The 13,445-nt window shown below is 36.6% G+C and overlaps 1 protein-coding gene across 1 annotated transcript; it reads right to left on the bottom strand.

Annotated features, from left to right (window-relative positions):
• Window positions 1-3,589: 3,589 nt before the first annotated feature.
• Window positions 3,590-5,241, bottom strand: LOC101671127 (taste receptor type 2 member 10). The gene has a single exon (XM_013057934.2). The coding sequence runs from the start codon at window positions 5,065-5,067 to the stop codon at window positions 4,102-4,104; it is 966 nt and encodes a 321-aa protein (XP_012913388.1). The 5' UTR covers window positions 5,068-5,241; the 3' UTR covers window positions 3,590-4,101.
• Between the last annotated feature and the right edge of the window lie 8,204 nt (window positions 5,242-13,445).

The raw sequence follows: 13,445 nt of genomic DNA, 5'->3' as shown, positions 1-13,445 counted from the left end.
GTGTATATTTTTTGTTGTATATATTTTACCATAATAAAAAGACATTTTAAATGAAAACATAAGTTTTGAAATTGGAAACCTCAGACCATAAAAATATGCACATAGGAAAGACTAGAAGTAGATAAGCTAAACTTCAATTTTACTTGGGGTGAAGATTTTTATTTGATTTTATTTTTTGAGGGAGAGAATTCATGAGTGAGTGGGGAGGAGGAGAGGGAGAGGGAGAGAGAGAATCTTAAGTGGGGAGCTTGATGCTGAGCTCAATCTCACAACCCTGCGATCATGACCTGAGCTGAAATCAAGAGTCGGATGCTTAACCAACTGACCAGAGGACATGAAGGTAAAGATATTTTTAGACCAGCACATGAAACTAGTATCACTAGAGCATAGGAAAGGAGGGAAAGAAAACTAGAAGAAAGGATGAAAAACTGAAAAAAAAGAAGAAATGGGAAGATAAAAAATTAATATAATTGCAGTTACAGTAAGTATAAAAGGGTTCACTTGATGACCATAATTTTGAGATTCTAATATTAAAGCATCAAAAATCAGTTATTTGTTTCCCACAAGAGACAATAAAAGAAAAGTATAGAAATGTTGAAAATATACAGATAGAAAACACGTAGTAATCAAATATGAAGCAAAGTAACAAAATTAGTGATTTTTAACATGGACAAAAGAAAAGTTAGAGCAAAAAACTACATGTGTGCAAAGCAGTATTTTTAATATAAGTAAAAATAATAATAAAAGTGATGACCATGGGGTGGGAGGTCGGGTGAGCCTGGTGGTGGGTATTATGGAGGGCACGTATTACATGGAGCACTGGGTATGGTGCATAAACAATGAATTCTGTTACACTGAAAAGAAATTAAAATAATAATAATAATAATAAAGTAATGACCATGAACACAAACACAATTATTAAAATATTGCTTCAAGTTAAATGCAGCTACAAATAAAAGAATTATCAATCATTCGGTAATTGTGAATGAATGTATATTAACTATCGCAAATTAACAAATAAAAAACACAGATAATAGAGAAGCCATATCACTAATATGGTTTTTCTCATGTATGTAAATTTCACTTGAACACCATCAAACTCCTTTTTTGAAAACATGGTCCATTCACCAAAACAGATCATATATTAAGCCAAATAAATCTTATTCTAGGCCAAGTATCATATAAGTATGTTGCCTGACCTCACTTCCGTGAAATATCAATGCAAAACTTCCTTTATAAACCTCTTCTAACTAGAAAATTACTCTGTTAACTCTTAAATGGAAATTACAAGGAATATTTTAAAACTCTTCGAGCTGATTGAAAAATATAAGAACTATGTGTCGACACTGCAGAATGTATCTAAAAAATATTGAGGCAGAAAATACAGCTTTGGATGTATTTACAAAAAAGAATGAGGAGGAGAAGGGGGAGGAGGAGAGGAGGAGGAGGAGGGGGAGGAGGGGAGGAGAAGGAGGAATAAAGAAAGAAAAGAAAATCCAAAAAAACACACAGAAAAACAAAAAAATGCAAAAAAAATTAAAATTAAAATTTTTTTAAAATTAAAAAAAAAAACACAACTTTTGCTTTCAAGAGTATGCCAAACAAGATGTCTAGAGAAATACTTCCAGTTCAAATACACAAAAATAAGGAAAAACAAGTCTTCAGAATTACATTAAGTGTATGGCTTAGTTGCCAGGAAAAAATTTTTTTAAATATCTTCAGATGCCAAAAATAGTGAGATACTGCAAATTTTGAGAAGAAAAGAAATGCTGTAAGTAAAGTTTTGGGGGGCATTTTCAACTTCATACATTTTGAAGGACCATGCACAGGCCAGATAATGGGTGTAGCTTGGGCCTCTCCAAGGTTTGAAGTGAGATTGAATGCTATCAATTAACCAGGACCCTTGAAATGCAATTCCTTAAAAACGATTGAAAAAATACTGTGTGTCCAGCAAAAGGTTAAAATTAGGGATATTTACCTGTCAAGCACACTGAATGAAGTGAGAATGTAAAATATTTGTTATTCTGAGATTTTCCAAAAGAAAGACTTGTACATATGTATATTTGCAACCAGAATTTGTACTATATATGGAAAATGGATGAGCTAAAGGAGATTATGCGGAGTGAAATAAGTCAAGCAGAGAGAGTCAATTATCATATGGTTTCAATTACTTGTGGAGCATAAGGAATAACATGGAGGACATGGGAGATGGAGAGGAGAAGGGAGTTGGGGGAAATCGGAGGGGGAGACGAACCATAAGAGACTGTGAACTCGAGAAACAAATTGAAGGTTTTGGAGGGGAGGGGGTCAGGGGGGTTGGATGAGCCTGGTGGTATTAAGGAGGGCACATATTGCATGGAGCACTGGGTGAGGTGCATAAACAATGAATTTTGGAACACTGAAAAAAAATAAAATAAAATAAAGTGGAGAAAATATTAATTTACAATTTCTGCAGGATATTTTCTCAATTCTGCAAGGAATTTATCAAATTTTTCCATATTGGAGTTTTTCTTAAAAAATAATTTCACATACTGCACTCTCTATATGCTAGTCATATTGGACCTTCAGTTCCTGCAATGCCCTCTACTCCTTCTTGCTTCAACACGTATGCACTTGCATGTTCCCCACCCCAAATCTCTCCCGCTCTGCCCACCTTACTCTTAGGCATTATTCAGATCTCAAAAACAGAAACAAAAGCATTTCAACTTCAATGGCACCTTCTCTTTTCTCAGGACCAAGTCAGATCATTTATTTAGTATCCTTCAGTTTTTCTTTCACAACTCCACAAATAAAATTGTCTGAGTTATTATTTGCTATTTATTTGCTTTTCTACTAGAATATCTTGTTCCTTATGCTGGCCTCTTGTTCAGCACTATAGCTTCATCCCTTAACAGAGTTAGTGTTCAAAAACTATTTGAATGAATTAAGCACTTATATTTAGAAATCTTCTAGACCTCAGGTCATAGTATAAGATCAATGCACTTCTGCAAGTGACCAAAATAAGTTACTTGGTTCACATTCTGGATTAGGCATAAACATTCCCTTCTAAAATCAGCATTCGAGGGGCACCTGGGTGGCTCAGTGGGTTAGGCCGCTGCCTTCGGCTCGGGTCGTGATCTCAGGGTCCTGGGATCGAGCCCCGCATCGGGCTCTCTGCTCAGCAGGGAGCCTGCTTCTCTCTCTCTCTCTGCCTGCCTCTCTGTCTACTTGTGATCTCTCTGTCAAATAAATAAATAAATAAATAAAAATTAAAAAAAAAATAAAATCAGCATTTGAGATATATCTGTGAGTGCAAGTTTGTGTGTATGAACTTAAATACATGTAAGAGCTTAAAGCAGAACATCTCCTAATTCATACTGATTCATCCCAGGTTTAATCTTGTGTCCCTCAGCATAACTCAGGGACCGTGTTGAGTCTTTTGTATCTGTACCTCTAGCAGAAGTTTTGCTCAGCTCCAGTTGGTTCGTGATTCTGCTTCATCTCCAGTCAGTGGGTTTGAAATATAAAAACTCCTTCATCAGGGCTCTAATGCCCTGACCCCCATGTAGGCTGTGCTTCCTAGCTCCTTCTTACCGAGCACCTACTACTATCTCTATCCCATCAAACACATCCAGTTCCACACAAATTAAGACTTAAACAGTGAGAGTAAAAGTGATCTTTTAAATAATTAAAATTGCACACTCAAAACACACACTTCTGTCTCTGACTCTTATATCCATGTTCTAAATATCAAGGCTGATTATGATTCCCTTTGTCTTGCTTTCTGTTTCTACGGGTCTTCTTGGTGAAAGGCTCTCAGTGGTTCAGGGAAGTCGGGCAAAGCACAGTGCAAACTTGTTTTAGGTGCTTATTCTCACCATCATAAACTTAACAGTGAAAATAGTCTCCAAGCTGGTTTTCCTCCAGGAGACGTGTGGGAAGAAGACATCACAGGGTCGGAAAGGTGACAAAGCCATCGAATCATCACTCGAAGAGTAAAATTTCCTAGAATGTAGTCAAGATAATTATGGACGATTTTAGCGAGGTTCAATAACACAGTTACAGTCAATGCAAGTGCGTGTGGTGCAAGTAATACAGGTCTACAGGGGCTTCTTCTCTAGATTATTCTCCTAGAACATCCATTTGGCCCCACGTGGGTCTGTCAGCTGTGAGCCGTGTCCCGGCCTCACAGCACTTGCATCTCTGCAGGGCCTTCAAAGAGGCTCGCTTCAGCTTGCTGTTTCCTAGAATTAGGATAAGGGAGTGACCCCAGGGATAGATGGCTGCAGTCGTCATGCCAAAAATAAACAGTAGTCTGTTTTCTGGCATATTGAAACATACTATCTCTATGACAATGCCTATAAAATACAAGATGAAGAGAAAGATAAAAGATATTAAAACTTTCATTGCTTTCACGTGTGCTTCTGTACTGGGGTCTCGGGGTCCAGTGACCTTCATTTGCATGCGCCTGCTGTGTCTCCAGAGGGAAACGATTAACAAGAAACATGTAACCAGGCAGAGTATAAAGAGAAGAATGACTCCTAGGTTGACCAAAATCTGCTTAGTAAAGAACATACTTTTTGGCATGTTGAAGTCCCAGGTTGTATTTCCACTCCTCATTCTGTTATCATCAATAATCCTCACAATTTGTGGAAAAGTAAATAACCATGAAATAAACAAGGATCCCATCAGAAGGTGAAGAACCCTATTGATCCTACCCTTCAGCCAGAGAAAAATATGGTGGGAAAAATTTGCTATCTTCAGGAAATAGAAGATACTGAGGCTGGTGGCAAACCAGATACTTGATTGATTGATAATTATCCATGAGTAACTAATAAAATCAATTAGTTTGCCAGAGTAATACATATCTGGAGAGAATAGCTTTATAAGTCCATCTGTAATTATTAACAATATCAGAAAAACTCTGGAAGTAGCTAAGCCAGTGAGAATAAAGCCAATCATCGAAAACTTTTTGTTCTTCACATAGTCTACACAGTTGACAAGTCCAATAAATCCATTCCCTAGAACTCCCAGTACTGCTTCACTAACTGCTATAAAAATGAGAAGGCCTTCCAGTATGCTTATCATATCTGCCAATTCCTAGTATTGCTTCTGTTACATTACATTTATGTTACCTGCTTCAGAATGAGACGAATGTTAGCTGCTTGATGGAAGAATTTTTTTCTTCTATTTCATTTCATAAATACTTAAAAATACCCCTAAAATGCCTTGTGATGGAATCGGAAATGTCTTCATGGAGACCACCTCAGTTTCATTTATAACTTAGCGAGTCTGAGGAACATGTGTTCAGACTGAATGCCTATGTACGATTTGTGAAGATGCAAATGAAAGTTTCTGTTTCATGGATTTCACTTATCCTCCTGTGAGACTATTTTGCATCTGTTAACCTGACTTGTGGAGTCGGAGTGTCAAATGTATACCCACAAGAAACAGAACAGAAACAAAAATTTGACTTTGTCCTTTTAAATATCAACTACAACTTCATCATTTGGGTTGTATTTATGACCGTTTAAACATATATAAATGAAAAACAGTTTATAGAGGTGGCAAATGAATCTAGCCAATGTAGACACTTACTTTGAATAAGTAGAGGCATAAACACATTTTTGTTATTTTCCTGATAATTCAGGCAAAACACATTTTAAGTTTCAATATAAAGAGAACAATAGATTATGACTCAATTATATAGAAACACTGAGCAATTGCCACTTTGCGATAGAAATGGACTGATCCAGCGAGCATAAAATCAGTAAGGACATAGCTGGATTCAATAGGATATAATTGACATCTATAGACTACTTCCTCCAACAACAGCAGATTATACCTTCTTCTCACGCTCACCTGGAACATTCTTAAAAATAGACCGCCTTCTGCGCCACACGGTACACCTTAACAAGTTTAAAGAGTAGAAATTATACAGCATCTGCTTTCAGACCAGAATGGAATTAACAATCAATAACAGAAAGGAACTGGAAAATCCCCAAATACAGGGAGAACAAACAACACATTTCTAAAGAATATGTGGGTCAAAGAAATAATCCCAAGAGAAATTTAAAATATTTTGAACTAAAGAAAATGAAAACACAACTTATCAAATCTGGGAGATGCAGGGGAAGCAGAGCTTAGAGGGAAATACATAGCATTGAATGCATGTATTAGACAAGAAGAAAGATCTATAATCATCATCTAAGCCTCGACCTTAGGAAACTAGAAAAAGAAGAGCAAATTCAACCCAGTAAGCAGAAGAAAAGAAATAAGAATTTGAGCAGAAAACAATGAAACTGAAAGCAGGAAATCAATGGACAAAATCAATTTAAAAAATGCCACTTCCTTGAAAGGTAAATAAAATAGATAAACTTCTTAGGTTAACAAAGAAAAAAAAAGAGAGGAGACGAATTACTAATACCAGAAATGAAAGGGGACATCACCAGTAATGGCATAAAGATTTTTTGTAAAAATCAAAATGAAATCTGGAGAGTAGAGAATTTGTTTTTGGTTAGCATTACTAAAAGTTATGATTTGACTTTTATATGAATTAGAGTACCTGCAGTTAAGACACATCGACTCCAACTCATTATACACACATTCTGCCACAGATAAAGATTTTTTTTAATTGACTTTGAGCTACCAGGAAAATTTCCAAGGCAGTTGATCTTCATTTGACACATTTGATATGAAAACCATTATTCTATTGACAAACATTTATAACTGCTCTGACATTATCAGATACTATTTGGGCATGCTCTTAGAACTAGGGTGAATTCATTCTGAGAGCAGTTTCAATGTGTGGAGAAAGTTTGGTTCCCATACCATCAACAAGAAACTCTCCAGACATCGAGAGTTCTACAATTCAATTCAATTCTCACACTATTTACTAGGAGATGTTGTCAGATTCCAGAAGGTCAGGGCTTGGTCCTATACGACTACCTCCCTCTGCCCCCCACTTCAGATACCAATCACCAGCCCAGGCTGTTACGTGGGGCTCTGAACTAACTCTAAATCAGAGAGATTCCCATAACCTCCTCCTTGGATTTTGATTAACTTACTAGAGCAGCTCACAGAACGTGGAGAAACATTTTACTTACTCTATTACTGATTTATTTAAAAAGATATGACTCAGAAACAGCTAGATGGAAGAGATGCATAGGGCAAGGTTTATGGAAAGGGTGCAGGGTTCCTGGGACCTTTCCAAGAGGGCCACTGAACCCCCAGGCGTTTACCAAATGCTGAATCCTATCCTTTGGAATTGGAAAATCGTGATTAACACATGGGAGAGCTTCTTACATTATTTGGAAAGATAACGTTTATTAATAAACACTTTTTTAATAGGTAATTAAGAATATTAATAGATTCAAGTGACCTTGATGATGAGACACTTCTTGGAAGGTAAATCAAAATTCCATTCAAACATTATTTTCGATTATATTATTAATATAATATAATATATTATATATTATATACTTAATATATAATATATATTAAATAATATACAAATATATAATTATATATTATTTAATATACAGTATATATCATATATTATAATTACATATAATATATATGTAATATATGTAATATATATTATTTATATATATAATATATGCAACATATGTAATAATATATATGTTATATAATATATATATTATATATTATAATTATATGTAATTATATGTAATAATATATATTATTTAATTTAATTTAATATGTTAAATTTAATATATATTAAATATATATTAAAATATTAAATATATTAAATATATTAAATATATATTAAATATTATATATTATATATTATAATTGCATATTATATAATATATAATAAATTATATATAAAATATTATATATAATGTATATATAATATAATATAAGTGCTCTGAAATTTTATTAATATTAATAATAACAAGAATTCTACAGACTACGTCAGAAATACCTGCTTTGATCAGATGCCCAAATTCTTTGATAAAATGTGAAATGTATCATACTACTATGCCCATATATTTTTTTCTACTAAGTGTGTGGGAGAAGAGGAGCATGTAATTATTTCATTTAGTTTTCTTATTGAAATGTTGGAAAATAAAAATACATTTGATTGAGTCTGTATAAGGAAACACTAGATAGACAAAACAATTAAAATAATTATTTCTGGATTTGGGGTTCAGGGGTTTCAGTTTGGATTTATTTGAATTTACACCGAAGATGGACTTTCAAAAATACAAAAATACTGTAATATTATAATTTAAAATAAACATATATTTTTGTCTCCCACCCATGGTGCCTGGTTCACAGTTCCCAAAACCCTTGGAATTTCCTAAGTGATAATTATGAACAGTGGAAGCATCTTACATTATAACACATAGTTTTTTTCCTCAGTTCGCTTCAGAGCCATAAAGGTGAAATGAATGTCCTGTTTTAATAAGCCCCTTTCAGCTGCAACTGAGTTTATGTTAAGGAACTGACTTTTGGAAAGCTGGTGAGGATAGAAGTTGGTTGCAGGGAAATCAACCAGAATTAGAGGGTGGAAACTTTCAGTCCCATCCCCTGATTTCTGGGGCAGGGGGATTAGAGATGGAGGTGAAGTCAATCATTTAATCAATCTTGCCTATATAGTGAAGCCTCCATAAAACACCAAAAAGGATGGGGCTTGGAGAGCTCCAGGCTGGTGAATCACAATGCTTCCAAGTGCCACTGTGCGGGGTCCCACGTTACACAAGGACAGAAGCTCCTTGCTCAGGACCTCATTCTGCCTATCTCCCCCATATGACTTTTGATTTGTAATCCTCTAATGTCTTTTGTAATAAACCGGTAATCTGCTGAGGAAACTGGTTTCCTGAGTTCTGATGAGCCATTCTAGCAGATTAACAGACCCGGAGAAGGGGGTGTGGAAACCCCTGATTTATAACCAGTTGGGTCAAAGCACAAGTAACAACATGAGCCTGGGATTAGCATCTGACTGGCAGTCTATCTGGTGGTACTGAGCCCTTAGCCTATGGGACCTGATGCTATCTCTGGGTAGAGAGTGACAGAACTGAGTGAAGAGCTGGGTGGTACAGGTGGTATAGGAAATCTCTCTCCCTATTCCCCCCACCCCCCAACACACTGGAATTGGGTGTCAGAATCAGTAAACACATACACACAAGATTTCTCATAGCAGCATTGTGTGTCATTGCAAAATCTTGGAAACAAAATAAACATAAGAACGTTGCTGAATCCATTCTGGTACTATGAAGCCATGAAAAAGGATAAGAAATAATTTTACAAATGGATGAAGCAGTCTCTTACATATTATAGAATTTAAAAAAAGAAAGTGCAAACTGCCATTCGTATAAGAAATGGGGGAAAAGGTAATATGTATGTATCTTTTTTTTTCTTTAAATTTTTATTTTAAGTAAACTCTTTTCTATACATGGGGCTTGAGCTCACAACCGGGAGATCAAGAGTCACATGACCTATAGACCGAGCCAGTCAGAGGCTCCATATTTGTTTACTTTTTCAAAAACACAAATAGGAGGGGCAGTCCCTACAACACAGCAGCGACCTGAGGAGGTGTCACCTGGTGGTAGGACAGCCCCGTCACCTCTGCCAGCACCGGAGCCCCAACTGCGACCCCCACTCCCCTCATCCCAGACGGCAACCCGCCCTCCTCCCCCCACCCCCAACGCCCCCAACCCCCATCTCCCATCACTGCAGGACAACGATACACACATCTCAGATTCCTGCCCTCCATCCCGGTACCACTTCCATTCATCCAAGCAGACAGCCCACACACCCCTGTCCCCTGCTCCTGGCCCTGGCAGAGGTGATGCCCAGGAGAGCCCCCGAGGTTTGCCTGGGGCACGCCTGGGGCAGACGGCTTGAGCTCAGCTCCCTTCCTGTTGATCTTGGGGGCACACTGAAAACCTGTCCACCTCCTTAAAGCCTGGTTTCCTGCCCATTCTCTCCACTGCTGAAATCACCCCCAAGTCCAGTGATTGTGGACCACCCTGGAAAGATCAGGAATTCTCCAAAGTTGGTGCAACATTTAAATCAATTTACGAGTCACCATGGTCATTCCTGCCATTCATTGGTGAACCGCTGAACTGAGTGAGGATGAAGGAGCAAAAGTTATTCTTTGATTTTCACGCAGTTTGGGGCTCTGTGCTTTTCCAAAGCATTTTAAGCAGCATAATTAAAATAAACAGTGAATTTTGGAACACTGAGAAAAAATTAAATTAAATTAAAAAAAAAAAGAAACTGATACCCTCCTATAAAAAAAAAAGAGTGAGAAAAACAAACAAAATACAAATAGGAAGAAGAAACCAGAAATAAGTGAAATCGACTACCTATAGGAAGTGATTTAAAATGAAATGGAAGTTATGGAAGAGGGATTACACTATTATCAGTATGCCTTTTGTTTAGTTTTGAGTCTTGATGATAATGTTTTATATAATAAAGCAAGGGCTGAAGAAAAAACCTAAAGCAAAATGCAATTAAAATACAGCCTTTACATCTTCAAATTAATAGTCAGAAGGGGAAAAAGAAGAGAACCAACCAAAATAACTTTTTTTTTCCAAAATAACCTTTGAACAGATTTTTTTTACTGTATGTCTTCATATAGGCATTCATGAACAATAAAGAAGTATTGAGATGTAGTTAGTACTCTTTCTTTCTACAAGTGGCATGTGTTAGCAAATCTGAAACTACTTTCGATGTATTTTATGATTAAACAAATGAATGTGTATATATATATATGTCTATATATATATATGTCTATATATATATGTCTATATATATATATATAGACACGTGGAGAGAATAATGGATTTGTATGTATGTATGCTACCAAATCCTGATTTTTAAGTACACTTCTACACTAAAAGAAATCAGGACTCCTTGGAGAAATAGTAAATACAGGGCAGAATTAGAAGAAATACAAAATGAGCCTAAAATATTTTGCTGTGCAAGAATGTAAGGAAACACTAAAAGCATTATGGAGACATGTCAAAAGAATACAAAAGTCAACTAGAAGTGGTTTTTACTTGACAAATCTAGACCCATGTAGGCATTAAAATAAATCATGATAGTAATAGGTAATAACCCATTGAATAAAATATGAGCCTGCATTATACAATATGTCTGCTGAATAAAATATGAATCATCCATATATTTTAAATATAAATATATATTTATTCTTATAAGCAAATGAATAAATAAGTGATTTCAAGTAAGTGTACTTTGTCAGACAAAAGAAGTGTTCTACTTGTTTATTAAGTGTGTGTGACAGGGTACCTGGCTGGCTGGCTCAGTCAGGAGAGAACGTGACTCTTGGTCTCAGGATCATGAGTTCAAAGCCCCACACTGGCTATAGAGCTTACTTTATTATTTTTAAAGATTTTATTTATTTATTTGACAGAGAGGGAGATCACAAGTAGGCAGAGAGGCAGGCAGAGAGAGAGGGGAAAGCAGGCTCCCCACTGAGCAGAGAGCCCAATGCAGGGGCTTGATCCCAGGATGCTGAGATCATGACGTGAGCCGAAGGCAGAGTCTTAACCCACTGCGCCACCCAGGTGCCCCTAGAGCTTATTTTAAACAATAAAATATACCTTGATTTTTTTTTAGGAGTATAAATCAAAAGACCTTTAAATATAATGTCTCCCTTATTCAGGTTAAGAGTATATTTAGAAGACTACTAGTTAACTTGATCCTGGTATATTTTAAGAAATAGAGTCTCTTCTCTTGTCTCTCTCTCTTTTTTCATTCTCAAAATCCATAATAAAGTCTCAGCTTTACACAGCCAGCCCTTTGTTTCCCTCTGTGTAGGAAGCACTTAGCTCTTGAGTGATGTGCAGGCGGCTCCTGGAGAATAAAATCTTCAACATAAAATGAAGATTTCTACTAACTGCTATCTTCTTGACTCTGAGATTTATAGCACCATCTGAAAGTAATCAGAAATCTTACCATTTTGGGGCTCCTGGGTGGCTTAGTCAGTTAAGCGTCTGCCTTTGGCTCAGGTCATAATCCCAGAATCCTGGAATTGAGTCCCACATTGGGCTCCTTGTTCAGCAGGGAGCCCACTCTCCCTCTGCCTGCTGCTCCCCCTGCTTGTGTTCTCTCTCTGTGTCAAATAAATAAAGAAAATCTTTTTAAAAAAGAAAGAAAGGAAGAAATCTTACCATTTTTCAATTATGTCCTTATCTTCGGAGGATAGCTTAAGAAAGTGGTGAAGTCTGTATTTTTGTGTACAATATAATGGTCTTCTCTGTATTAACAACATTGCTCCATTTTTATTGGAGGATTCCTCCTTAAGGATCAAGTATCAGGTAGGATTGTGCATTGTGAATATATAGGTATGGTAAAAAAAAAAATCGAACCACTTTTTCATACTTTTACCTTTCTAAGCATAACTTATAAAACAAGTATTTCCAAGAAATTGTTTTATTGGCCTCTTACTATATTTTCCCTCTTTCATTTCTGTGTTTTATGCCAACAAAAGACTAAGACGTAAACAAAGAGCATTTCTCTTCATTTTCTTTTTTTTTATTGTTTTATCTTTTATAAACATATATTTTTATCCCCAGGGGTACAGGTCTGTGAATCACCAGGTTTACACACTTCACAGCACTCACCAAAGCACATACCCTCCCCAATGTCCATAACCCCACCCCCCTTCTCCCAACCCCCCTACCCCCAGCAACCCTCAGTTTGTTTTGTGACATTAAGAGTCACTTATGGTTTGTCTCCCTCCCAATCCCATCTTGTTTCATTGATTCTTCTCCTACCCACTTAAGCCCCCATGTTGCATCATCACTTCCTCATATCAGGGAGATCATATGATAGTTGTCTTTCTCTGATTGACTTATTTCGCTAAGCATGATACGCTCTAGTTCCATCCACGTTGTCGCAAACGGCAAGATTTCATTTCTTTTGATGGCTGCATAGTATTCCATTGTGTATATATACCACCTCTTCTTTATCCATTCATCTGTTGATGGATATCTAGGTTCTTTCCATAGTTTGGCTATTATAGACATTGCTGCTGTAAACATTTGGGTGCACGTGCCCCTTTGGATCACTACGTTTGTATCTTTAGGGTAAATACCCAGTAGTGCAATTGCTGGGTCATAAGGCAGTTCTATTTTCAACAGTTTGAGGAACCTCCATGCTGTTTTCCAGAGTGGTTGCACCAGCTTGCATTCCCACCAACAGTGTAGGAGGGTTCCCCTTTCTCCGCATCCTTGCCAGCATCTGTCATTTCCTGACTTGTTAATTTTAGCCATTCTGACTGGTGTGAGGTGATATCTCATTGTAGTTTTGATCTGTATTTCCCTGATGCCGAGTGATGCTGAGCACTTTTTCATGTGTCTGTTGGCCATCTGGATGTCTTCTTTGCAGAAATGTCTGTTCATGTCCTCTGCCCATTTCCTGATTGGATTATTTATTCTTTGGGTGTTGAGTTTGCTAAGTTCTTTATA

This window comes from Mustela putorius, unplaced genomic scaffold, assembly GCF_011764305.1.
Source record: "Mustela putorius furo isolate JIRA1106 unplaced genomic scaffold, ASM1176430v1.1 tig00537227_pilon_pilon_pilon, whole genome shotgun sequence".
Taxonomy (NCBI): Eukaryota; Metazoa; Chordata; class Mammalia; order Carnivora; family Mustelidae; genus Mustela; species Mustela putorius.
Note: the sequence above shows the minus strand (reverse complement) of the source record. Positions and strands in the feature narration are given on the sequence as shown.

Excerpts from the sequence above, each read along its gene's own strand:
- LOC101671127 (XM_013057934.2), bottom strand. The coding sequence starts at position 5,067 with ATGATAAGCATACTGGAAGGCCTTCTCATTTTTATAGCAGTTAGTGAA.